Source organism: Lampris incognitus, chromosome 2 (assembly GCF_029633865.1).
Source record: "Lampris incognitus isolate fLamInc1 chromosome 2, fLamInc1.hap2, whole genome shotgun sequence".
Taxonomy (NCBI): Eukaryota; Metazoa; Chordata; class Actinopteri; order Lampriformes; family Lampridae; genus Lampris; species Lampris incognitus.
This window is the reverse complement of record NC_079212.1, coordinates 138,240,288-138,265,621: the sequence shown is the minus strand read 5'-3', so window position 1 is coordinate 138,265,621 and position 25,334 is coordinate 138,240,288. Positions and strand designations below refer to the sequence as shown.

Sequence of the window (25,334 nt, the reverse complement as noted above, 5' to 3'; positions counted from 1 at the left end):
TTATTGACGTTTGATGTGCAAAAGTAGGTAGAGCCCAGGCCCTGCCGGCCCTACCAGCTCCACAGTCCATGCTCAATGTCCAACCTGTTCCTCTGCTTTGACTTGCATCAAAGCACACGGTAATGTACGCAGGCCGTTAAAAAATATATATTTCTCCAAATCTAAAAATGCAAGAGACTTGCATGACTTTTCCAAAATGTTTGATTTAAATACGTGTTCTAAAGATTAGGATAGATTGACTACTGTGACGACCACTTTAGCCAGACAACCTGTGAATGTGGGGCAAGTGTGAATGTGTCTGCTCTCCTCCTGTAGCACGCTATTGAAAAACAAAGAACACTGTCCTAACTGAATGTAATGTGAGGGAGCATCAGCAACAAAATCAGTTTGATTGCTTTATTTTCTATTTGAATGTCCTAACTTGCTATGAGTGACGCAGTGCTGTGCACCATGCCATTTTGAGCTGAACTTTTGTTGGACACCCTGTTTCTATTTATCCTCTCGCTTGCATTGTAAAGCACTGTTATTAATGAGGAACATCTCCAGTCTGATTTTGAGCGCACAGCTAATAGGTATGTGTGGTTTGTTTATATGACGGTTTCAGTATGGTCAGTGAATGTCCAATGCGATGCGATCATTGGACGCTCGCTTGCTTTTTTTTAAGCAATTAAGTCATTTCCCTCAGTAAAATAACATTCTTGAAAAAGAATGTGAAATGTGTGAGGGCTGTGACATTACTTGTGGTGTACCATATGGCTCTATCCTGGGCCCCGTACTCTTCAATGTATACTTGCTTCTGTTTGGTGGTGCCATCAGGAGACATAGCACAAGTTTTCACTTACACTGATGACACTGTACTACATTGTCATGACTCCTGATAGCACAAGCCCCATTGATGCTCTCCATCAAATGGAAGTCTAAAAAAATTCTTAAATTATCCATGACAAAAAGAGGTACTGGTCATTAGATCAGAGGCTCAGAGAGAGAAGCTGACCACTGAACCCAAGTCACTGGCATTCAGTTCAAAGCAACAGGCTAACAACCTAAACATCATCTTGGATTGTAGTTTTAATTTTAATGTGCGCTAGGAGACTGGACTATTGTAATGCCCCTCAACTCAAAGAACGCATAGCTGAGCTCCTACTTGTACAAAATGTGCGTTGGCCAGGACCAAAATGAGAACACATATTATACCTGTTTTAAAGTCCCTACACTGGTTGTCCATTAATTTTATCATTCATTTAAGATCTTTTTATTTATTTAGAAACCCTTAACTTTAAACAACTCTTAAGTTCATTTCTAACATGCTTTTAAGATATGTGCCCATTCTGGTAGCTGTTTGTAGTTGCTCCATGGGCCCAGAGTCAAACTCACGCCAAGATTTCCTTCAACCATTATGGCACCAGCCTACGGAACAGCCTGCCAGTGTCAAGAGATTACCTCATAGACCCAAATGCAAGGCAAGACGTGGAAACATATAAAAACAAAGATGAATTTGTTGAAGAATAGGAATTATACAAAGGCTAGTGCATCTCAAAACTGGGCAAAAAAATAGAAACACTGCAGAACTTAAATACACATAAACACAGGTCTCAGTAATATAACAAACATAATAAGCTGTGCTAAAAAAAATCACAGTACTCTGCTGCCCTGTAGCAGCTCTCAGAGGCAACCGAAGGGACACTGGTACCTGGCTGGCAGAGAGTGTGGACATTTACAAGAAATAACTGAAAACATACCCTTTAAGTTCTGCTCTTAGATCTGTTTTTACTTATTTCTGTAACTAATGTGAGCTTAATTTTATATCTTATTTTGTGCATGGCTGTCTCTCTAGTTGCATTTACTGGTATTTCCTGCTCCTCGTATTTCCTTTTTCTTTTACTGTGTTTATTTTCTCTTATGTGTTTCATAGCATATATTTTCATTTGGATATGTTAAGCAGTTATAACTGCATATTATGCAAGAATTGTGCTATACAAATACATTTTGATTGATATTTCACTCTATAGTGATGTAGCTCATATCAGAACAGGAGTAGTATTAATTGGCTCTATCAACGATCAGTGTGCCTTGACCCCTGAGCAATCTGGGGTCATCTCAGAAAAGTGCCCAGCGAAAGGCCAACAGTGCAAAACAGGTGAAAGGAAAAACTAATTTTTACCTCTGCACATCCACCATCTAGAAGATCTCATGGAACTTTCTGGATGGAAAAGGCCCAGCTAGTGGAGTTGGCACAGCTGTTAATGGGGGATTCATTGGTGGCAAAAGTAATTGAGCCAACCTAACCCCAAATGAACAGGTGCTATATTAGGAGTTCTCCAAACTGCCATCTGCTGTGAAGCTCACATACATCAGTAAGCAGGAGACTGTAAAGAAGGGCTGTCTACTTCCTGGTAGCCAGTGGACTATCCATGGCAAATGGGAATACATCAGATACCTCAACTTTATTATACTTATTGGGCAGCTGGGGTGATGTTGATGATGACGAGACCGTGCTTGCATATTTTAACTGAAAATTGGGCCTCGGGCACCAATTGTTCATGCTTACAGATCTGTTCGTAAAGTGTATAGACAAATTGTTAAGGAAACGTTAAACATTCACCAATTTTCTCTTATATTCGTTTGTCGTATGATAAAAAAGGAGCTGTTTTTGGTCTAACATGCTGGACCCCATGTGTGTCGCCTATGTCACACATTTTCTCTTTCAAAGCCACCTTGTTGTGGTGTGATCTCTTTTTTGTTCAATTTATCACCAAGGCAGTGAGTTGAAACATCCTAGAGGCATGCCATCTTTGCAGCAAAAAAAAAAAAAAAATGCAAGAAAAAAAAAAGAAGGTTTACAACCTCAATAAAGGATCCTGAAGGCATACGACAGTTGGTACAACATCACAAGAAATTGCTGTCACGTTTGGGTGAAAACAAATCAGATCTTCCCAGAAAACAATGCTAAAAATAAATAAATAAATAAATAAAATAGTTTAAAACTATTACATCAAGATTGGGATGTGGCCAGCATTGTAACTTAGTTGAAAGTTTCAACCTGGCGAGGCCAGTGCAACACGTCTTTTTTGCCAGAGTGTACTCTTAATAATGGTGTAGTTATCAGAAGCCGAGTTAGGCTCAGACTGGTTGAATGGGAGAATACATGAAAAATCTTCTTGCATCACAAGACGAAGGGGTTACACTTTGCGCTGAAAGGGTTTGATGGCACTTGAGCTCTTTGTTACTGTACATTGATTTTTATTTTATTTTTCATTAGAGTGAATGCAAACAAACTGTTTATACATGTGCACTAAACCATATATGCTTGACAGACATGCTATGCTTCTCGTTCGGGGAGTGGTGTCAGATAGGGATCAAAAAAATCTCTCTACAGGCTTTCCACTGCCACCTTATGTTGGCTTTCCACCCCAGTAGACTTGGCACTTCCACCGGCATTGGCCAGCATGGCCGAATTTAGACCCAGGCTGAGTGATTTTGGTGAACTTAACAAGGAGCGTGTCTGGGCGGTGTGGAGGCCTTCGATAGCGCTGGACAGCCAGATGAGTCTCTTTAAGCTCTGAATGGTGCGGCCGCGGTCATGCATCAGCTGGTGTTCTGTTACCGCTCTCCGACTAGAGAAGGAGATAATGAGAGAAGGGAGGGTGTTATGTAAGACTGGATCCTCGCCACAGCTTGGACATGATTTTGCTCATGCAAAGCTTTGCACATAATTCAAGAGAGAGAAGTTGAACGGAATTTGGTTGGAAGTGCAATTTCACTTCTTTAATGTGAAAGCAAAAACACATGTGAAATAACCTCTCATTAAAAGAGAACATTGTTGGGCAATACGGAGAATATTATCGTGATAATCACAGGGAATTTTTTGATAAACATGATATCTGCTTAAGTGTGCAAAGATGCCATGCATAGAGGAGTCCTAATAAACTGTTATGCCCTTGTCCTTCCATATAAAAGCACATTAATTAAGTTTGCTTCATTAATCCCCTTGGGGAAATTCATTTACTGCAAATTAACCCATCCCAGCTGTGATCTGTGTAGCTAGGAGCAGTGGGCTGCCGCCTTCATGCTGCGCCCGGGGACCAACTCCAGTTCTCTTCCCATTGCCTTGGTCAGGGGCACAGACAGGAGTATAAACCCAAACATGCATGTTTCTTTTGATGGTGGGGGAAACTGGAGCACCCGGAGGAAACCCACCGCAGACACGGGGAGAGCATGCAAACTCCACACAGAGGATGACCTGAGATGACCCCCCTCAAGGTTGGACAACCCCGGGTTTCGAACCCAGGCCTTCTTGCTGTGAGGCGACAGCGCTAACCACAGGGCCACTGTGCTACCCGTTAGCCCATTAGCACCTTAATCTCAGAGATTGGAAAAATCAAATCAATTTTATTTGTATAACCCAATATCACAAATTACAAATTTGCCTCAGTGGGCTTAACAGCAACACAACATCCTGTCCTTAGACCCTCTCATCGTTTAAGGAACAACTCCCTAAAAAAAAACCTTTAACAGGGAGAAAAAAATAGGAAGAAACCTCAGCGAGAGCAGCAGAGGAGGGATCTCTCTCACTCATGATACGGTCATGTTTTATTATAGTTTCCATGTTAAAAAAAATCACATTTTGAAAGCTGTTTTGGTATAGTGTGGTTGGTTATATCATGACTGGCAACATTAGAATGCTCAAACTGCCCCAGCCAATCATCTTCAACCTACTTTTTGCATAAACCCAACCATTGGACAGCACACCTATCAATCCCAGTCTGGCAGCCAATCTGAGCTCTGTATTTAAAAACAAACAAACAAACAACAGAAACAGTGTTTTCTCCAGGGAGATTGCGATAATTAAAAAACAATTGATTTTGATTAGTTTTATATAAAATAAACTTTAAAATCTTTCACAGACACTGGTAAATGATATAAAATTACCAAAATGGATAAAATATGACTCCTCTAAGAGTACTGAGAGAGTCATCACATTGAAATGTTTGGTAAAGTTATGTAGCTACGATATCAAACCAAAACTAGTGTTTAAGTAAAACTTCCGCAAATATTTCGAAACCTAATTTTGTGAGAAAGTTCATGTAATAGACTCTCATTGTCATTCATTTAGACAGAAAAATTGCATATCATGATATGGCAATACCTGAATTTCACCCCAATACGATAAAAATGCTAGACAAAAGATGATAAATACTGGAGAATACTAGTAGAACTGGACACTGAATTATGGGTCAGTTCTAGCGGAGTGGTCCTACTAATATTGAATAGTATGGCCGAATGTTTCTGGGCCTTACAGTAATGTGCTTGCAAAAGGGGGTAAAGAAGTAGATCTGTTTCACTCCAAAGGTCACCAGGACTTGGAACAGTAAATATAGACAAGTAACCCTTCAGACAGAAGAATCGCATGCCTACTAGTAATACATCATCACAATAATACATATATACAAATATATCACACCGAAATCTAAAGTAAACAGGCTATTAAACTGATGTCAAATCAAGTATAGTGTTGCCAAGTAATGCTGAATGATTGTGTGTTTTGTGTATGCTGCAAGTGGCAAAATGATGTTTTTTCACAATTCAATGCACTCGTTGAAGCCAAGAAGCAATAATGTACTTGTATCGTTTCATGTGAACAAATATATACATATGTACAAATATATATCAATCATACACACACACACACGCACACGTGAATATTGTTGTCTGTGTTGTCTTACTGTCGTCACAGTAAGAGTAAATATTCCCAGTCTACTAATACAGGCATTTATTGATATTTTATGCTAATTTCACTCTAAACTGAAAGAAACCTCGTGTAGAAAATTACTTCTTAAAAGCGGAGAGTTACTGGGCTTCATGAAAGAATGTTCTCGTAACTTTCCCTTGATTTTTTTCTCTCATGATAAATCGGAGGGGTGGAAATTCAGCATTTGATTTCAGAAATCAAAATTTGTTCTTACTCACATACTGAATGTTGAAAATGGCACTTGTCTTTAAATTGAATGCACAAGCAAACATGCATTCAGGTTATAACAGTTACGCCTTAAAGAAGACATATACTGAGAACAGCATGTTCTCGAGTGTTGAAAACAAAGAAGAAAAACTATTTGGTGGACTCTGGACGGCTGATTAGATGCTATCTTTACACCAAGACGTGCCGCTGTTTAAAGGATCTCAAAAGAAAGTGAAGGTTACAAGTTCACAAATCAAAGAGCTGCTGTCAGAACTGACATAAAGGCATAAAAACCTTCCACGGGAGCCTTTAATACAGGAACCTTCATCGAGCGTCACTCGTTCCAGTTATGTGACAGCAGTGTGTGGGAGTTTTGTTGCGATGAGGAAAGTTTGCCCTCATTCCTCATATTTGCATTTGCACTAATGGCTGATAGATCTGCAAAGTAGTTTCTGAGAGCTGACAAAGGAAAACCATAAATAAAATGAGTATCATCCAGAGCAGGGTGATTTTGGTTCCAATTCTTCTGAGCCATTAATAAGTTTTCTGGCTATATTAGTCTTTGCTTATTTCAAAATATAATATGGCCCCATAAAAGCTTGGTAGGGTTCTGCAGTGTGCAACATTATTATTGCGTGAGATTTCTTGAATAGTTCATATTTTATGAACAGATCTGTGTGTACAAAATACTGTTGTTGGAGGTCCTTTGTTAAGTGTGAATTTACATTTGGGGCATGATGATATGAGAAAGCTGTTGCTCTCAATGGACCTCATTCATCAATCGTTCGTACCTACGTATTTGTTCCTACACACCCATGGAATTTTATTTTTTTTTAGCTCTCAGGTTTGTCTTACAGCAAAGCCTGATGGTTATTTGTAATTCCTTCCCCCAAACATCTATCATCTACCTCTTGCAATGAGCAATTAACCAGGCTTGTAAAGACATCAGTGTTAGCCAGTTGGTGTCTAAATTCAGGGGTTACCCAGGTTCTACACTGGTCTGTGACACAAAGTTCAGGGCTAAAAAAATCCCATGGGTGTGTAAGAGCACGAATGAGGCCCAATGACTGAGCCCATACATGCCATCTTAGACAGAAACAATTTCCTCCCTTGTCAAATATGTTTTTGTGTCACAGTCCGTCAGGAGTTTTTTGTTTTTTTCCCCCCCTTTTTCCTCCGCAATTGTATCCGGTCAATCGGCTCTGTGCATAACTGTAGTCCACTGACTTCCGGTTTCTACTGTAGTGGTCATACCAGTTTCCCGTTTGTTGGCGCGTTTTATTGACGTTGGCGTGTTTTTCGCGATGCCTGCAAGATTTACCATGGATAAATGTCCACGACATGACAAGGAATTGTCGACGAACTTTCACCTGCACCTTCCAGCAAATGGGTGACAGTTTCAAGTTGTACTTATGAAGTTACGCCCACAATTATGAGGATCAGTATCATCCTCATAATTGTGTTCCTCCTCCCCCGAACAGGCGCCCCGACCGACCAGAGGAGGTGCTAGTGCAGTGACCAGGACACATACCCGCATCCGACTTCCCATCCGCAGACACGGCTAATTGTGTCTGTAGGGACACCTGACCAAGTCAGAGGTAACACGGGGGATTCAAACCTGTGATCCCTATGTTGGTAAGCAACAGAATAGACCGCTAAGTTACCCGGACGCCCCAGGCAGTGTGTTTTGAATGGGTGTGGTATATTTAATGTTGTGTCAACCAGGGCCTGGTTGGACACAAACAGCTGTGCTTTCAGTTAGACTAGTTCTATTATCTTACTCGGGGTCCAGATAGTTTAATCAAGGGGTACCTCCTGCGACCCAGCATTCATTTTTGTCATTGTGTTTTTGCTCATGTCGCTCTTACTATACATGCCACTGTATTAAGTCCTGTTGTCCCTTAAAAGAGGACAACTGTGCCTTTAAAATGACGTCACATGGGGGGGTGATCTTGCAAACGTGCCTGTGACAATCTTCAAAATGGCTGCCATCTCAGAGGGCGTTTTATGGAAAAGAGAAAGGTAAGCATGATATTCATAAATGAAAAAAATTTAACGTTATATTTCGATTGTTTCGAGTAAGTAAATATCTCAGGAATATCTGAGTGAGTTTTCAGAGCTGAGCTTATTTATTTTCATCTGAAAAACGCTAATTTATGAATGTCCTCTGTAGTGGACATCAGGACTTTGTACTTAGGTTTGTCTCTCTTTTTTTTCCCTCAGTAGACAGCTCTATGACGGAGGCAGAGAGGATTCTTAACAGAACCACTGAGGAAGATTCTGACACCGATTTATCCGCGGATGAGAGTCCAGAGAGAGAGAGTATCAGACAGAAGAGGGTGAAAGCTCAGGTGAGGAGGACCCAGATGAGGTGGGCCAAAACCAACATGTAGGGTTCTGAGGTTTTTAATCAGTGCAGAAATGGAAGGATAACCTACATGTGTTCCAGAAAATAGATCCCACCATTTTATTTTTGAACCTAATGAAACAATTAATGAAAAATGTTAACACATTCATTACAACAGGGTTGGGCGGAAAGGGCCAGCGTGGGTGAAGATTTTTGTTCAAACCCAAACAGTTACACACCTGATCCCTCTAATCAACCAGTCGAGGCTTTGCTGAGGAACTTGATTAGGAGACACAGGTGTGTAATTGCTTGGTTGGAACAAAAACCTTCACCCACACTGGCCCTTTCTGGATAAGATTGCCCACCCCTGGAAGGATGGACATATAAAAAAAAGCGCAAAAGTGTTCTCAAGTGAACTATCCCTTTTAACATTTTTATAACAAGTTAATTGTGCTAAATTATTGATTGTGCTTTGTCTTTCTCAGTCAAAGCTGTCTATTTACATGTAGCTTTGATGGCTAAAACAACATTGTGAAAGGTGAGAGTTAACAGTGAGGTCTACTGTGACGTCTATAGGCCTTTACACACAGGAGACGTGACAAATAACCGACACAAAATTTCACGTTTTCGTGTCGGTTATTTGTCATGCCCCCCTTTCTCCCCAATTGTATTTGGCCAATTACCCTACACTTCCAAACTGTCACGGTTACTGCTCCACCCCCTCTGCTGATCCGGGGGGGGGGGGGGGGCTGCAGTCGCCAGCTGCTGCTTTTCACCTGACAGTGAGGAGTTTCGCCAGGGGGACGTAGCGCGTGGAAGGATCACGCTATTCCCCCCCAGTTCCCCCTCTTTATAATTTATGTGTCCTTCCTTTATCATACAATACAGGGTGAGGAGAAACACAAACGATCAACAGGTCCGTCATTGACAATAGGAGTTGTGACATAACGTCCATTCTGCACAACGTGATTGGCTGATGCCTTTATTCGCAGTACGAAAGCTCAGGAAAATGAGCCTTGGAATGTTGAGCATTTGCCCCAAATGCTCAACATTCCAAATGCTTCCAGATGCAGAATGCCTGGATGCAAAAGCAAAACCTTTGTGAGATGCATAAAGTGCAACATGTTCTTCTGTCTCCAAAAAGTCAGAATGCTTCATGAAATACCACCTAGAGTCAAACGTCTAATGAAAATGGTGAAGTTAATGCATACAAATGGAAAATCTGCATTTGCTATTTGTTTTGTTTGTGGTGTTGTATTTTACTGGATGATTCCAGTGGATCCTTCCATGTACATACTAAGCCTTTTAATGTTTCACGCTTGAGAACAATTAAACACTTAAATTAAACTGTTGTCCACTACAGTGGACATGTTGTAAAATTTGAAAAAAATCAAGTTTTAAATTTTTTTCTTTTCAATATGTTTTTTTTTACCATCTCAACACTTAATTTATGTAAAAAATAAATTAAACAACATTATTTTTCCTGGGTCTCATCAGCCAGTCAACATCCAGCACAGTTTTTATACCTGAACTTTTCACCTTCGATCTATAAATTTGACAAAAGAAGGATCCAACAAGATTTCTGTGTATCAAAAAACTGTTGAAGTTATGAGTCTTAAACAAATGAATAAAAAAAAAGGCTTTTTTCCAATAACATAATTAAGGTACACTCACCTCTGGCTCTCCTGACACTGGCCGATGGTGAAGATGAGGAGGACCATGACAGCGAATGATTGCACAGGTTTTTGGTTTACCAGCATTTTCTAAAGAAACGAGAACAGAATTTGACCTTGTCTCTCGGTCACATCGCTGCAGCAAAACAACAGATGCCAAAACTAATGCGCCCATAATGGATATTTAGTCCATTATTTAAATATGCTCCAAGTTTAATTTCCTTAACTGGTTTCAGTACAGTTAACACTGTCCCAGTACTGGAAGGGTGCAGCTAACTCACAAGCAATGCTAATGTGTGGACTTCCACACCTGTTAGCCACACAAAGTTATCAAATTCTTGACATTTACAGCTTTCAAAAGCACTAATGGCCAATTATGGTAAGTCTTTTGTGTCTGATGTCATTAATTGTAAAGCGCTTTGAGTGGCCGTTGTAGCTAGAAAAGCGCTGTAAAAAATAACAACTTGATTGATTAAACTAGCCACAGAATCTTGCAGTGTTGCCGTTTTATTAGACCTCTGAAAGAAGTTGTGTGTTATGACATCATGCTTATCTAATGTCATAGCACTTAATAGTCCAGAAATTTGACAAACTGTAATGCTAAATTCATGTCTTGTAAAAAAGAAAGAAAAGCTATTCGTCCCATTTTTGTCCACCGACTAGTTTAATCAAACAGTCATAATTTAAAACTTAGCAGTTCTAGAGATGGGTGAATTACAAATAAATAAAAATCAAACTAAGATAAAAGCCTTTGGTGATCAAAATGCTTTAATGTGCAGAATGTCGGCTATATTGTAATCCCGGCACGACTGGATCAAAGAAAACCATGACACAAAGGGTACTTACATGGGTCCTGTCTAAGAAAGGTGATGTGGCTCCTGTGACTTGAGAAGGGCTCTGTGCCGATGGATGTGACCCCGGGCCCTATATACAGACCCATGACACACAAACACACGCATACACACACGTGAGCCCTCTATTACTCCCACAGGAGCAGCGCTGAAACGGGCACGTCAGACATTTGCTATGCTAATTGCAGCGAGTAGAAACCTTTTGAATCTCTTTGATTTTGGAATTTTACTTCGTAGAGGGAAAGATCCGGGATGCTTTGTACTCTGTCTAAGGAATGTTGTACATGCTATATTTAAATTTTACTGCACGGGCGGTTTACAAATCTCCGACATACTGCTGACCTAATCAGATCTCGTCAATGGAAGATAAATTGAATTTCCTGTAGGGAATTATTATTTTCTCCTTTTTTTTTATTCTGGCTGAAGCTTCCCATTTCTTCCAGGGAAGGGTTTGATGAGCTGAGCATTTTGAAGAGGGGTGGCTCAGGGATTGCAGTCAAGCAACCTCTTCAGCCTCAGGGAATGAATTGAGTTTAAGGTCTTAAGGTAATCCTTGGGTTTCTAGTGAGCCGGATCATCAGTAGGCAGTCTTTCCTAATTTACAAACCAATACAGAACCTCAGGCTAAAACGCTTTTTAAAAATGTTTTTATTCATTTTAACCCTTGTGTTGTCCACACATTCTGTATACTGCCCGTGTCTTAAGGGTCATTCATGACCTGCCTTCATTAAACCTCTAAGTTAAAGCAACTTAATTTGATTTTCAACCCCAAATCGATTTTGCATGAAGAAACAACCTGTCATTCATCGCAAACGTGGTGACTATCTGGGTTTTCTCTCTTCACAGTGCAGAACGACTGCGTTTAATCAGTGGACACCACTCGTTTTTATAGGGTCACATGACCCAAACATGTCAGGGTCAAAAATGACCCTAAGACAATCTTATTACCCTAGTGGTGTACAGCTTTCATGGAAATATGAACAAAAACGGTGTTTCACGTTTTCTAATGTTAGGGTCACTCTAGGAGAAGGCATCAAAATTCAGGTTGAAAAAAGATCATTTAGGGTCTTTTTGCTGCTGTTAAACACTGTTAAGGGCCTTTTCGAGCTGTAAGACAACAGAAGGGTTAAACACACACACACCTTCACACCTCTTCTGTTAAAACACTCAACTTTCTGGACTCGTTTTCCAGGTCTTTTGACATTGAAACGCTTCTTTAATGAAGCCGTGCAGCTGCCCTGGAAACACAATGTCAGTCTGGTGCATCACAGCCCCTGTTGGAAACGCAGTCCTCATGGCAACAGTCTCCAGGCCGGGTTTCCCACGGCGAGAAACGTGAGCAGGGTCGGAGGCCTGTGGCTGGGCAGAATGAACGGAGAAATGAAAGTCCATTAAAAATGACCTTATATGGGTATGAGAAATGAAAAGAAAAGAAAAAAAACATATGCACGGGGGCTGGTCCTGTTGAGATGAAAGCGAGAAATGGTGGCTATGAGAGACAAAGAAGAAACGTGGGGGAATGTGGCTGGGATAAGGAGACAATCTGAGGAGCCAATGACGCGATGCCGTATCCACCTCGTCACGTTCTCAACTGTGTTATTAAAAGAGTTGTTTCTACACAAACACACACACTACTAATAATGTATTACATTTATATATATAGTGCTTTATCTAGACACCCAGAGTCCTTCACATTGAAGGGGGTAACTCACTTCAACCACCAGCAATGTGTAGCACCCACCTGGGTGATGCACGGCAGCCATTTTGTGTCAGAACATTCACCACACAATAGCTTGAGGTGGAGAGGGAGGAACTATTGAGCAAATTACACTGCGTGCTGACTAGGTGGTCAGATGGAGAGAGCCAGGCTGGGAATTTTGCCAGGACACCGGGGGAACCCCCCCCTACTCTTTGCGATAAGTATCATGGGACCTTTAATGACCACAGTGAGTCAGGACCTCGATTTAACGTCTCATCTGAAGGACGGCATCTCCAACAGCAGTGTCCCCATCATTGCACTGGGGCATTGGAGCTTTTTTAGTTTTTTTATTAGGACCAGAGGGACGAACGGCCACTAACCCCATTTCCAGCAGCAACTCCATTATGCCGGGAGGTCTCCCATCCAAGTACTAGCCAAGCTCACACCTGCTTAGCTTCTGTCATTTGGCAGAGCCAGGGTACATGTTGGCAAGGCTGCTGGTACTTAAATAGTTGTAAAGACTCCTCATTGACGTCACTTATTCCCTAGCTCCTACCCCTAACCTCAACCATCAGAACTTAATACCAAACCTGAACCCTTACCTAACCCCGAGACTTATCCTTCAAACTTAACCATGCCAGATCCTAGTTTCAACTGGAATAATGTAAGTAAAAAAAAAAGTTATTGGAACCCCATCCCTAAAATTTAACCTAATAATAATATAACCTTGACCCTAAATCTAAATCCTCACCCTAAAATAAACCCTTGAAGTGAGGACCGGCCAAAATGTCCTCACAGACCAAATGTGTCCTCACAAGAAAGGTAGGCTGTTAAGGGTTGGACCTCAAGTATTCAGAGGCACAAATATCCTCACAGACTGGATCCTTGCCTAAAAAGATTTGGGGGAAAAAAAATTTTTTTTTTACTTCAGGAAGGACAGCACTACATTGGAAGCCAACGGTTCATATGTAGAGGGCGCTCATTGAAGCTTCATTTATTTCATACTTTTAATTCTTCATATTTTTATCACCTTATTTTAATTTTCATCATAATCCCCGTTTTATCGGCTCTAACTCTCTTCATTTTAATTATGCTCTTGTGACTTTACCCTGACCATGTTTTACCTTGTTCTGTGGAGCGGATCTGGCATTATGTCCTATATTTTTATTGTATTTTGCTGCTTTATCTTGACTATGTGCATTATTTTATCCTATTGTGTAAGGCCCCTTTTAACGTTGTTTAAAAGGTGTGATATAAGTTCATTATTATTATGAACAACAAACTGGTTTGCAGTGTTGTGGTACTCACCACAGTTGCCTAGCTAGTCAAGTAAAATCAGCAGGCCCATCCCTAGAGAAATAGATGCTCATAGAACGACATCCTCCAAACACAGGACTCACTCTCACTCTCATCTAAAACGTCTATTAGTTTTCAAATTAATCCATTTAGGAAGTGATGACTTGTAAATTTGTGTTTGAATTGATGCAGAATTTCACAATCCCCCCTGAACAGGAGATTTTAAGAGACCTTCGAGATTGTACTACTGACTCGAATGGGGGAGACATTTTATTCTGTCAGAATGCTGGTTCCCTTTGAGTGATCTAAACTTAATGTTCATTCATTTAGTTGTGAATTTGGGCAGCTCTGCCAAGATTACTGTCTCATTCACACTTTTAGTTAAATTAACTCAATGAGCTACACATTGTTTCGCTATCACTAATGGCTATCATGTAGTCATTAAGTGCCTTCATTGAGATTTTATTTGTAAATCTGACATCACCTTATCTGCTCTGCAAAAATGCCACCTATTGCACGTATATCCATCTAGGAAGAGGGATCCCTCCTCTGATACTCTTGCTGAGGTTTCTTCCATTTTCTTTTTCTTGATAGTTTTGAGGATTGAAGGAAGGGGGCACCATACATTATTCTATTTACATATGTGATAGGGCAAATACATATGATTGCTATGTGAATGTAAAGCCCTCTGAGACTGATTTCGGCCTATACAAGTAAACTTGGTTTGGCTTGAACTTCGGCATACACAAATGGTAAAGTTTGCTGACAGACCTGCAGCCAGTAGTTGGAGTACTGTCGAGATGGTCGTCCTTCTGGCAGGTTCTCCTGTCTCTGCATAGGACTTCCAAAGCTCTGTTGGAGTGACTGTTGGGTTCTTGGTCACCTCCCCGACCAAGGTCCTTCTTTCCCAGTTACTCATTTTGGCTGGCCGACCAGCTCTAGGAAGACACTTGGTTGTTCCAAACTGCTTCCATTTCACAATTATTGAGGCCACTGTGCTCCTGGCAACACTCAAACTTTAGAAATTGTTTTTATTTGCTTACCCTGATTTAAGTCTCACGGGGGCCTACAGAGAGCTCTTTGGACTTCATGGCTTGGTTTTTGACCTGACATGCAGTGTGAATTGTAGGACCTTAATACACTGGTGTGTGCCTTTCTAAACTATGTCCAATCAATTCAACATGCCACAGGTGGACTCCAATCAAGTTCTAGACACATCTCAAGGATAATCAAAGCAAACAGGGTGCACCTGACCACAATTTGGAGTGCCACAGCAAAGGGTCTGAACTTGACTTGACTTATGTAAATGAGACTTTTTAGTTTTTGATTTTTGATAAATTTGCAAAAATTTGCAAAGTGAGTATATGGATGGCTTTTATGAATGGATGGATGTTATAGGTATATGGTATATCATGGCTATATAGATGGCATAGTATTAAAATGATGATGATAATAATAATAATGATGATCATCATCATCATCATCATCACATTTATATAGCACTTTTCTAGACACCCGAAGTGCTTCACGTTGAGGGGGGTAAGTCGCTTCAACCACCACCAATGTGTAGCAGCCACCTGCGTGATGTACAACAGCCATTTTGCGCCAGAACGCTCACTCCCCATCAGCTTGAGGTGGAGAGGGAGGAATCGTTGAGCCACTTACATGGGAGTATGATTAGGTGGCCAGGTTGGGAATTTTGCCAGGACACTGGGGAACCCCCTACTCTTTGCAATATGTGCCATGGGATGTTTAATGACCACAGTGACTCAGGATTTCCAGTTTAATGTCTCATCTAATAGACGGCATCTCCGACCGCACAGTGTCCCCGTCACTGCACTGGGGCATCGGGATTTGTTGTTTTTATTAGGACCAGAGGGAAGACTGTCCCCTACTGGCCCACCAACACCACTTCCGGCAGCAACTCAGTTTTCCCGGCAGGTCTCCCATCCAAGTACTAGCCAAACCCTTACCTGCTTAGTTTCCATCATTTGGCAGAGCCAGGGTACATGTTGGTATGGCTGCCGGCATACCGGTTAAGGGCCAGTTACCACCCAATAAGTAAAACTGCCAGTTTCATGCCCACCAGAATGCCCTATTTAATCAGTGGCCACTGACTTAGAGACAATTTCAAGTTTGAGACTTTTAAACTTTGACTTGGGATCCTTGAAATACCGAGTATTATATAAGGCAGAAGCTGGATTGGGACTGGACTTGAAATATGTTTTGGTTGGGAGAATTCTCAGTTTGTATCAGTGAATACTGTAGGAATCGAAAATATTGATGTTTATGAGTGATTATTTAATATATCAGCTGTTATATATTAGAAAGGGAACCTTTCAATAATCTACTACTACTACTACCACCTTTGGCTGCTCCCATTAGGGGTCACCACAGCGGATCATCCGTTTCCATCTCTTCCTGTCCTCTGCATCTTCCTCTGTCAAACCAGCCACCTGCATGTCCTCTCACCACATCCATGCGGATGTGGAACCTTTCAATAACACCTGACAAAACTAAGCCAGTCAACCCAATTTTGACACTGCTTTCTTTACAATGATGCAAGAAAGTGTAACGAAATAAATGCTTTTTAAACTCGAGATCAAACGCTTATCTTCACATACACTACAAAATAAGCTATCTTTTGCATTGAAGGTAAAACCTTAATGGTTTTGGCTGATGAATAAAATGGGTAACGGTACCCGAAACACAGATCCGGTTTCAGCCGCTTTCCCCCCCAAAATATGAATATTCAATTAAATTTCAGAACTGTTCATTGTGAACAAGCATTCAAATTAAGAGTGGGCATTTGAAATAGGTTTAACTGATAATTAGGTTTGCTTTTCAAAAATATCCAGGGAGGCATTAAATACGCCAAACTGTTGTCACGTTCTGCAGATGTAGAACGAGGTATGATATGGTCGTATGGATGGCATGGTATATACCGTTCAGTAAGTGCCATCGAGTTTTTCAGCCTCATAGTATCCCCATACAACAAGGCTGGGTTCAGTCCATATCATTCACTATGAACCGTCTTGCACATTAAAGCTTACAAGTAAGAGTCAAGTTGGTGAACACAACATCCATTGCACGCTGTCCGTCTTGGGAGAGAGATCCCTCCTCTGTTGCTCTCCCTGGGGTTTCTTCCTATTTTTTCTCCCTGTTAAAGGTTTTTTTTAGGGAGTTGTTCCTTATCCGATGAGAGGGTCTAAGGACAAGATGTTGTGTTGCTGTTAAGCCCACTGAGGCAAATTTGTAATTTGTGATATTGGGCTATACAAATAAACTTGATTTGATTTGATTTGAAGTTGGCACATTCAGTACGTACCACTTGACTCAATACATTTTGAACTCCAAAACGATTCATTCTAACATTTGTTCCTTCAGTTTATCTGTAGCATAATGCTAGCATAGCTGCAACGCTCTCTGGGCTTGTATGCCATTTCTTACTTAATATACAGTGGTGTGAAAAAGTGTTTGCCCACTTCCTGATTTCTTATTTTTTTGCATGTTTGTCGCACTTAAGTGTTTCAGATCATCAAACAAATTTAAATATTAGACAAAGATAACACAAGTAAACACAAAATGCAGTTTTTAAATGAAGGTTTTTATCATTAAGGGAGAAAAAAATCCAAAGCTACATGTGTGAAAAAGTGATTGCCCCCTAAACCTAATAACTGGTTGGGCCACCCTTAGCAGCAACAACTGCAATCAAGCGTTTGCGATAACTGGCAATGAGTCTTTCACAGCGCTGTGGAGGAATTTTGGCCCACTCATCTTTGCAGAATTGTTGTAATTCAGCCACGTTGGAGGGTTTTCGAGCATGAACCGCCTTTTTAAGGTCATGCCATAGCATCTCAATCGGATTCAGGTCAGGACTTTGACTAGGCCACTCCAAAGTCTTTATTTTGTTTCTCTTAAGCCATTCAGAGGTGGACTTGCTGGTGTGTTTTGGATCATTGTCCTGCTGCAGAACCCAAGTGCGCTTCAGCTTGAGGTCACGAACAGATGGCCGGAAATTCTCCTTCAGGATTTTTTGGTAGACAGCAGAATTCATGGTTCCATTTACCACAGCAAGTCTTCCAGGTCCTGAAGCAGCAAAACAGCCCCAGACCATCACACTACCACCACCATATTTTATTGTTGGTATGATGTTCCTTTTCTGAAATGTGGTGTTATTTTTACACCAGATGTAATGGGACACACACCTTCCAAAAAGTTCAACTTTTGTCTCGTCAGTCCACAGAGTATTTTCCCAAAAGTCTTGGGGATCATCAAGATGTTTTCTGGCAAAACTGAGATGAGCCTTTATGTTCTTTTTGCTCAGCAGTGGTTTTCGTCTTGGAACTCTGCCATGCAGGCCATTTTCCCCCAGTCTCTTTCTTATGGTGGAGTCATGAACACTGGCCTTAACTAAGGCAAGTGAGGCCTGCAGTTCTTTGGATGTTGTGAGGTCTTTTGTGACCTCTTGGATGAGTCGTCGCTGCACTCTTGGGGTAAATTGGTCGGCCGGCCACTCCTGGGAAGGTTCACCACTGTTCCATGTTTTCGCCATTTGTGGATAATGGCTCTCACTGTGGTTCGCTGGAGTCCCAAAGCTTTAGAAATGGCTTTATAACCTTTTCCAGACTGATAGATTTCAATTACTTTGTTTCTCATTTGTTCCTGAATTTCTTTGGATCGCAGCATGATATCTAGCTTTTGAGGATCTTTTGGTCTACTTCACTTTGTCAGGCAGGTCCTGTTTAAGTGATTTCTTGATTGAGAAGAGGTGTGGCAGTAATCAGGCCTGGGTAGGGCTAGAGAAATTGAACTCAGCTTTCCAAAGATGTGATAAACCACACTTAATTTATGTTTTAACAGGGGGGGGGGGCAATCACTTTTTCACACAGGGCCATGTAGGTTTGGATTTTTCTTTTCCCTTAATAATAAAAACCTTCATTAAAAAACTGCATTTTGTGTTTACTTGTGTTATCTTTGTCTAATATTTAAATTAGGTTGATGATCTGAAACATTTAAGTGTGACAAACATGCAAAAAAATAAGAAATCAGGAAGGGGGCAAACACTTTTTCCCACCACTGTATGTGAGAAGAACTGGCGTGCGGGCAGCGGTCTATTCCGTTGCCTACCAACATGGGGATCGCCAGTTCGAATCCCAGCGTTACCTCCGGCTTGGTCGGGCGTCTCTACTGACGCAATTGGCCGTGTCTGTGGGTGGGAAGCCGGATGTGGGTATGCGTCCTGGTCGCTGCACTAGCGCCTTCTCTGGTAGGTCGGGGCGCCTGTTAAGGGGGAAGGGGGAATAGTGGCTGGCGAATCCAGTATCGATCTGCAGCCCTCCCCGGATCGGCAGAGGGGGTGGACTGGGATGGCTCGGAAGAGTGGGGTAATTGGCCAAGTACAATGGGGGGATATATATATATATATATATATATATATATATATATATATATATATATATAATCCGGTGAGTCAAGTAAATTGTTTGCTGATGATTGCTTATGGCATGAAACAGGCTTGTACTGCCTCATAAAGAATTTACTTAAAATAACTGGATTATTTTGCTCCTTATTTGTTGAGCACTTTCCCTACCGTTGTTTCTTTTAACAAAGTTTATATATATATGAAATATAGTAACGTGCACGGATAAGTAGACTCGCTAGCCCTTGGCTAACAGATCAGACCCTTTGGTCGACAGGGTAACATAGTCGCCCGTGGTGCGGGAGACCGGGGTTCGCGTCCCGGGTGCGGCGGTTCCCGGGCTACCTCTTCCTAAAAAAAAAATATATATATATATATATATATATATATATATATGAGAGAAGGTAGTAAATGTGACAAAGCTGGTAAGTGTCGTCGGCTAATGTTTGCATGATTTGTCGCTTCCTCAAAAGTTTTAGAGACACCGCGTCCCCGTCAGTAACGTACGACAAGAATGAATACAAATTGGCACCCATGTATTTCAAATCCCAATGGCTTTATTTGACGTATAGATTTGTATATATTTATATATTTATAACTTTTACTTCGACTGCTTGATTATCTTTTGTTCCGTTAAAGTTCAAACAACATTACATTAAGACCAAGGCATTCCACATGATCATATCTTACAAAAAGCGTAAAGAAAACGAAAATGTCATTGTGCGTACATTGTGCACACACACATATACAGTACATACATCGTTGTACATGGATTATAGTTATGTTAGTATAAATAGCTGAAGAAGGAAAAAAAAAAAAGAAAGACCAGCATCCACTGAGACTGAGACAAGCACATATAGTGTGAGCGCGAGAGTGTATCGGCGGCGGGAGGCGGGGGGCTGCGGGGGGGGGGAGAGAAAAAATTGAGAGAGAAAACGAAGTTGACCGCATTTGGAAAATTCTGTTGCATAGTTTGAAGCAAACCGACATTTTGGCGTGATAATGCATCATGTTCACGTAAGAGTGGCAAACAGGAGGGGATAAGGAATGACTGTGTGTTGTATGGCGAGTGCGAGTGAGAGAGGAAGATGGCGCAAGGTGAGGTGCACACTGAGGAAGAACAGTTCAACCTGCCAGATGTGGTGGCAGGCCAGTGTTCAAACCTGAACCCCTCGCATGTTTTAGCTGAACAGCTCATGGGGATCTTATATATAGATAGTGTAACATGCATGGATTAGGAGACACGCTGGCCGCTGGTTGGCGGGTCTGACCCTTTAGTCGAGCGGTTAGCGATGCCTCCTGCGGTGCGGGCGATACGGGTTCGCGTCCCGGCCGCGGCAGTTCCTGTGGTTGCGTTTTCTCCCGAATTCGCTACAATATATTATATATATAAAATTGTAACACAAATTGGCCGTTGCTAACGAAACAGCGAGTCTGATTTACCGGCACCGGAAGTCACTTGTTAGCTCACAGGGCGTCCGTCCCTCCATGCAAACACAGAGGGGACGTCTATGAAGGCGTCGGATCGCCAACGTTTCCCACATTCATCCCCTCGTCACCGGCCTTCGGGGTGATTTCTCAACTTTACAGCCCGGTAACGGCAAACTATTTACGAAAGTTCACGTTAACGTTCGCCTTCCCCCCCAAACAAACGCGACACCAGAGTACGGCGACGACGGCCGGCGGCCTTTTGTTTCGAAACCGCAGCTTTGGACTTCCGGGCATAGCGCTCGCGGGCTGAAGCTCGGTTAAAGAAAGCGTCTCGTGTTTCCGCCAGGTGGAAACCCGCTCTTTGGTTTGTGGGCTGGCGCGACTGCACGGGACCCCGGTATGGTCCAAACCGTCTCCTTTATGGGGTTTTTGGTACAAGGGTATCAGGTGACTGATCATATATGTGTGTGTGTATGATAGCCATTTGCTCTCCTCAGCTCCCTAGCCCTTGATTAGCTCACACGCACACGCATACGCACGCACGCACGCACACATGCACATAGAGCTCTGGCAGTCTCAGTAAGAGGACCGCCGCAGGCTCGAAGTCGCGGTAGATCTGCGGAACAACGTGTAGAGAAAGACACACGGAGAGAGCACCTACAACTCCAACAGCACCTACAGCTCCTACAGCACCTACAGCTCCTACAGCACCTACAGCACCTACAGCTCCAACAGCTCCTACAGCTCCTACAGCACCTACAGCTCAGAGACGCAACGGTCAACAACAGTGATCGCATTTCTGCAGATGACTTAAAGGATGGTGGTTGCAGACGACTTGGAGATGTGGTTGGGGGAAGTTTAAACTCAGTAATAAAGGATGGTGGGCATGGGGAGGGTGGGGTGGATAGAGGCCAATGTGACGCGGGAAATAATAAATGACCTTAATAATGGGACATTTACTGGTCACATGTGCTGAGTGGCAGCAGCTCATTCCGTTATTCTCTTTGTCTGACTAATGACCTGCACAAAGATGATGTTGAAATGATGAAATTAAAAGTTGGTGTGCGGTGGGATAGATACAGCCGGGAATGGGGACACACACGCACACGCACACACACACGCACACACACACAATGCATTTTCAGTTCGGATGCTTCTTGGTGAGCAAGGTGTGTTGTAGCTTCAACAGTGGTTTGTTGTCATGAGAACTACGAGACGTTTAAAGTCTCCATCCTTCTTAAACTGCAAGACTCGTCCATCTTTACATTCATTTTGATCTTTCATTCACGTTTCCATGCGCTAACTCTTCCATGGTCCGTGTCATTTTCCATTTCCTCAATGTGTTTTTAACCTCAGAAAAAACACGCTAGTGTCTTATGTGTCATGGGAGTGGCGTTTGTAAAAATGCAAGTTTCACTTTCAATGCAGGTAAACATTTTGGATGTATCATTCCATTCTAAAACATGCAAAACACTGAACACAGATATTGAACAGTTAGCTTTATCCAAGTGCAGTTTTTTTCTCTTTTTATACAGAGTGGCTTAGGCTACACAGAACACGACGGTACCAATCGCACCAGTTGAACATATTGCTTTAAACCACCAAATTTTGTATATACGTCATGCATGCCACACAGATGTTATTATGTTAATAATATAATCAAAAATACCACTATCGCCTATTACTGCGTATCATATCAATTACAGAAAAGAAATGTTTTTTTTTGCAATTAAATACAGTTGAGAATGTATTAAAGCACAAAAAAAATCAGGTTTGTATATATAATCTATGTAAAATAAGTATTGAGTTTTCAAACCATGACATTTTTGTTTTGTTTTCCCCCCCACCTTTTTTAATTACTGTCCTCTTTTATAATAGACATGTAGCGGGGGGGGGGATCTTCTCCAGTAGCCAATGAAAGAACCGTTCATAAAAAAGGCTTTTAAGAGGAGGAAATACAGTCAAACTACGCAATTATTGCACAAGCATGTTCCTTTTACACATTTAAGTTCCGACAAAGACGATTTGCATGTACAATTTGAGGCCTAACGGATGAATGAAATAATAATAAAAAAGGCTTCCTAGCTTTTAAATGAGAAAAAAAAAATTAGCAAAGGTTAGTTTGCCTGGACTACAAGGCATGGGGATTCCCATCAGTCCACCGATGAGTCTTGTTTAGGCGTGTTATTTATTATTGTTTTTATTTTATTTTATTTTTTTATGATTTTACAGTCGTGCCGCTGCTAGCATAGCAAACAAATCACAGTTTTGAGTGGTTCTGATTGTTGGCCTATTCTACTCACCCTTAATTGTATGCGAGGGTAACCATGGCAACGGACAATCACAAAGGGTTAAAATATTAATTACACTGTGACATGCGACATCAGCTAGTTAGCAGGGGGGTTGGGGGTGGGGCGTTACACAGTGGTAGCTATTTAAAACAGTTGTGTGCAAAAGGAAAAGAAAAGAAAGAAAAACTGGTAAAGAGCGGACAAAAAAGAAAGAAAGAAATTAAGAGACTTTGGCAGAACGCTGAGTAATGCTGGGTGCTGATCGCCCCTGTTCATTCTATGGACACCTACAAACACAGCAGTGTGGCGTCATTCTGCCGCGTAATCTTTACATTGCGCGGGACGCAGAGGCGCGACTCTCCTGGCGGGCCGGACAGCGGGGGAGGAACGAAGGGGGGAGGGGGGGGACACGATGGTGGTTTGGAAACGTGTCGCGTGAACCGCGTCTGTCGAGCGGCCTGGAGGACGCCGAAGTAAGGCCGTCGTTAAATTGAACCTACACGCGACGACCGGAAGAGGAAGTAACTTCGGAAACGATTTGAACGGTTCTGCCCTTTTCCCAGGGGATTGCTTTTAACCCCCCCCTCACCAAAACAAAAAACAAAAAAACCCCAAAATAAACCAAAAAACAAAACTGTGCCTACGACATCCACAAACCCTTTTGTTTTCTTCGACTCGAGGCAGGTACAGAGAAGCGCTTATCTTGTCTTTTTTCCCCTCTTTTTAATAAAGAAAAGCCAAATTCAGATTGGTGGTCGAACTAGCTTGGAAAGACAAACGAATCAAAACAGAGAGGCCACACACTGAGCCCGTATAAATACACACTACCATTTAGGGATTCCCACTGCTGCCTGTGTTCGTTTTCCGCTCGTTAGACCTCGCTGGACTTGAGAGAAATCGCCGTTAAGTAGTGTCGCTCGAGAATCCGGGGCCTCGTCTTAGCAACCGTTACTATGGGCACGGTTGTGCGCCCACACCCATGGAATCTTTTAGCCCTCGCGGTTGTCTGACAGACGGCCCAAAGCGTGACGGTCGCTGGTAGGTCCTCCCTCCTAACGTCTGCTGCCTACTTCTTGCAACTAGCAGTCACCCCTGGAGGCCTGCAAAGACATCGGTGTTAGCCAGTCGGGGTCTGTAAATTCAGGGGTTACCCAGGTTCTACACTAGTCTGTGAGACAAACGTCAGGGCTAAAAAATCCCATGGGTGTGCACGCCCATATTTGCCCGTAATAACGATTGATACATAGTAACGATTGGTACATAGTAACGATTGGTACATGAGGCCCAGTGGAGTGTTCATGCTTAAGTAAAAGGGGCAATAAGTCTAGATTGCTGAGATTTAACTCACATGGTCAACGGTAAGTAAACAAGTCATTGTGGGGGTTTTAAGCCCTACTGTCAGATAACAAAGACAAACATGGCAAAAAGAAAAAAAATATATAGAGAGACGTTTAAAAGACATACTCCACAGTAGATTCATATCATTCATGTACTGTACTGTCAACCATATTCTTCAGCCTTTACATATTATATTCATATTTCCAAAATATTAAGTACTTAATATAAAAATACAGAGGAATTGTAAAAAAATGAGCACACCATTGCATTTCATATGAAAACCATGCAAGAAAAAATCCCCATTTAATTGAACAGAACTCTTAAGACTGGAGAAAGTACGGGTATGGATGGGGGTCAGGCTAACTGTCACTGACTTGGTTCACATGTAAACATCGCAAAGGTCCATTTAACTAAGTTTGGCAGTGACAACTGTAGTTTTCTCTTTGCTTTTTCCTGTTTTTTTTTTGTTTTTTTTTTTGTCATGTTTGGTCACTTTTGGAAAGGGGCTGGGGCGGGTGTTGGTTGGGCTGGGGCGAGAAAATCCAAAGGATCAGAAGGAAAGTTTAATGGGATAAAATGGGATACAAAATATAGACAACCTATAAAATATGGCTCTGAGTTACGTTAAAAAAGAAGGTTTCGATATGGCAGTAGTATTACTTGTATTCAATAACCTACTTCAAGAGCTACTGCACTCTTTGTTCTACACCTGTTCATGTAAAGGAGCCCAGGTGTTAGCGCAGTATGACGAACGACAAGTGGCCGGATGATGATGATGATGAAGATGATGGTGGGGAGGGGGGTCTTTGAGACATTGTGGTGGTGATCTTTGGACCGATAACTTTGACTTCTACGACTGTAATCTGCAGCTGGACTTAAAAGGAGGAGGTCCCCATACCAGCGGCAGGAGAGAGAGAGAGAGAGAGAGAGAGAGAGAGAGAGAGAGAGAGAGAGAGAGAGAGAGAGAGAGAGAGAGAGAGAGAGAGAGAGAGGGGGGGGAAAAAAAAGCAGGAGATGAGCCACAGAAGGA

General features: G+C 41.9%; 1 protein-coding gene across 1 annotated transcript; it reads right to left on the bottom strand.

Annotated features, from left to right (window-relative positions):
• Positions 1–3,274: 3,274 nt before the first annotated feature.
• On the bottom strand, positions 3,275–10,886 carry pth4 (parathyroid hormone 4). Its single transcript, XM_056275351.1, has 3 exons — positions 10,823–10,886; positions 9,978–10,066; positions 3,275–3,614 (listed from the first exon to the last, which is right to left on the bottom strand). The coding sequence occupies exons 2-3, from the start codon at positions 10,061–10,063 to the stop codon at positions 3,371–3,373; spliced, it is 330 nt and encodes a 109-aa protein (XP_056131326.1). The 5' UTR covers positions 10,064–10,066; positions 10,823–10,886; the 3' UTR covers positions 3,275–3,370.
• Positions 10,887–25,334: the final 14,448 nt, after the last annotated feature.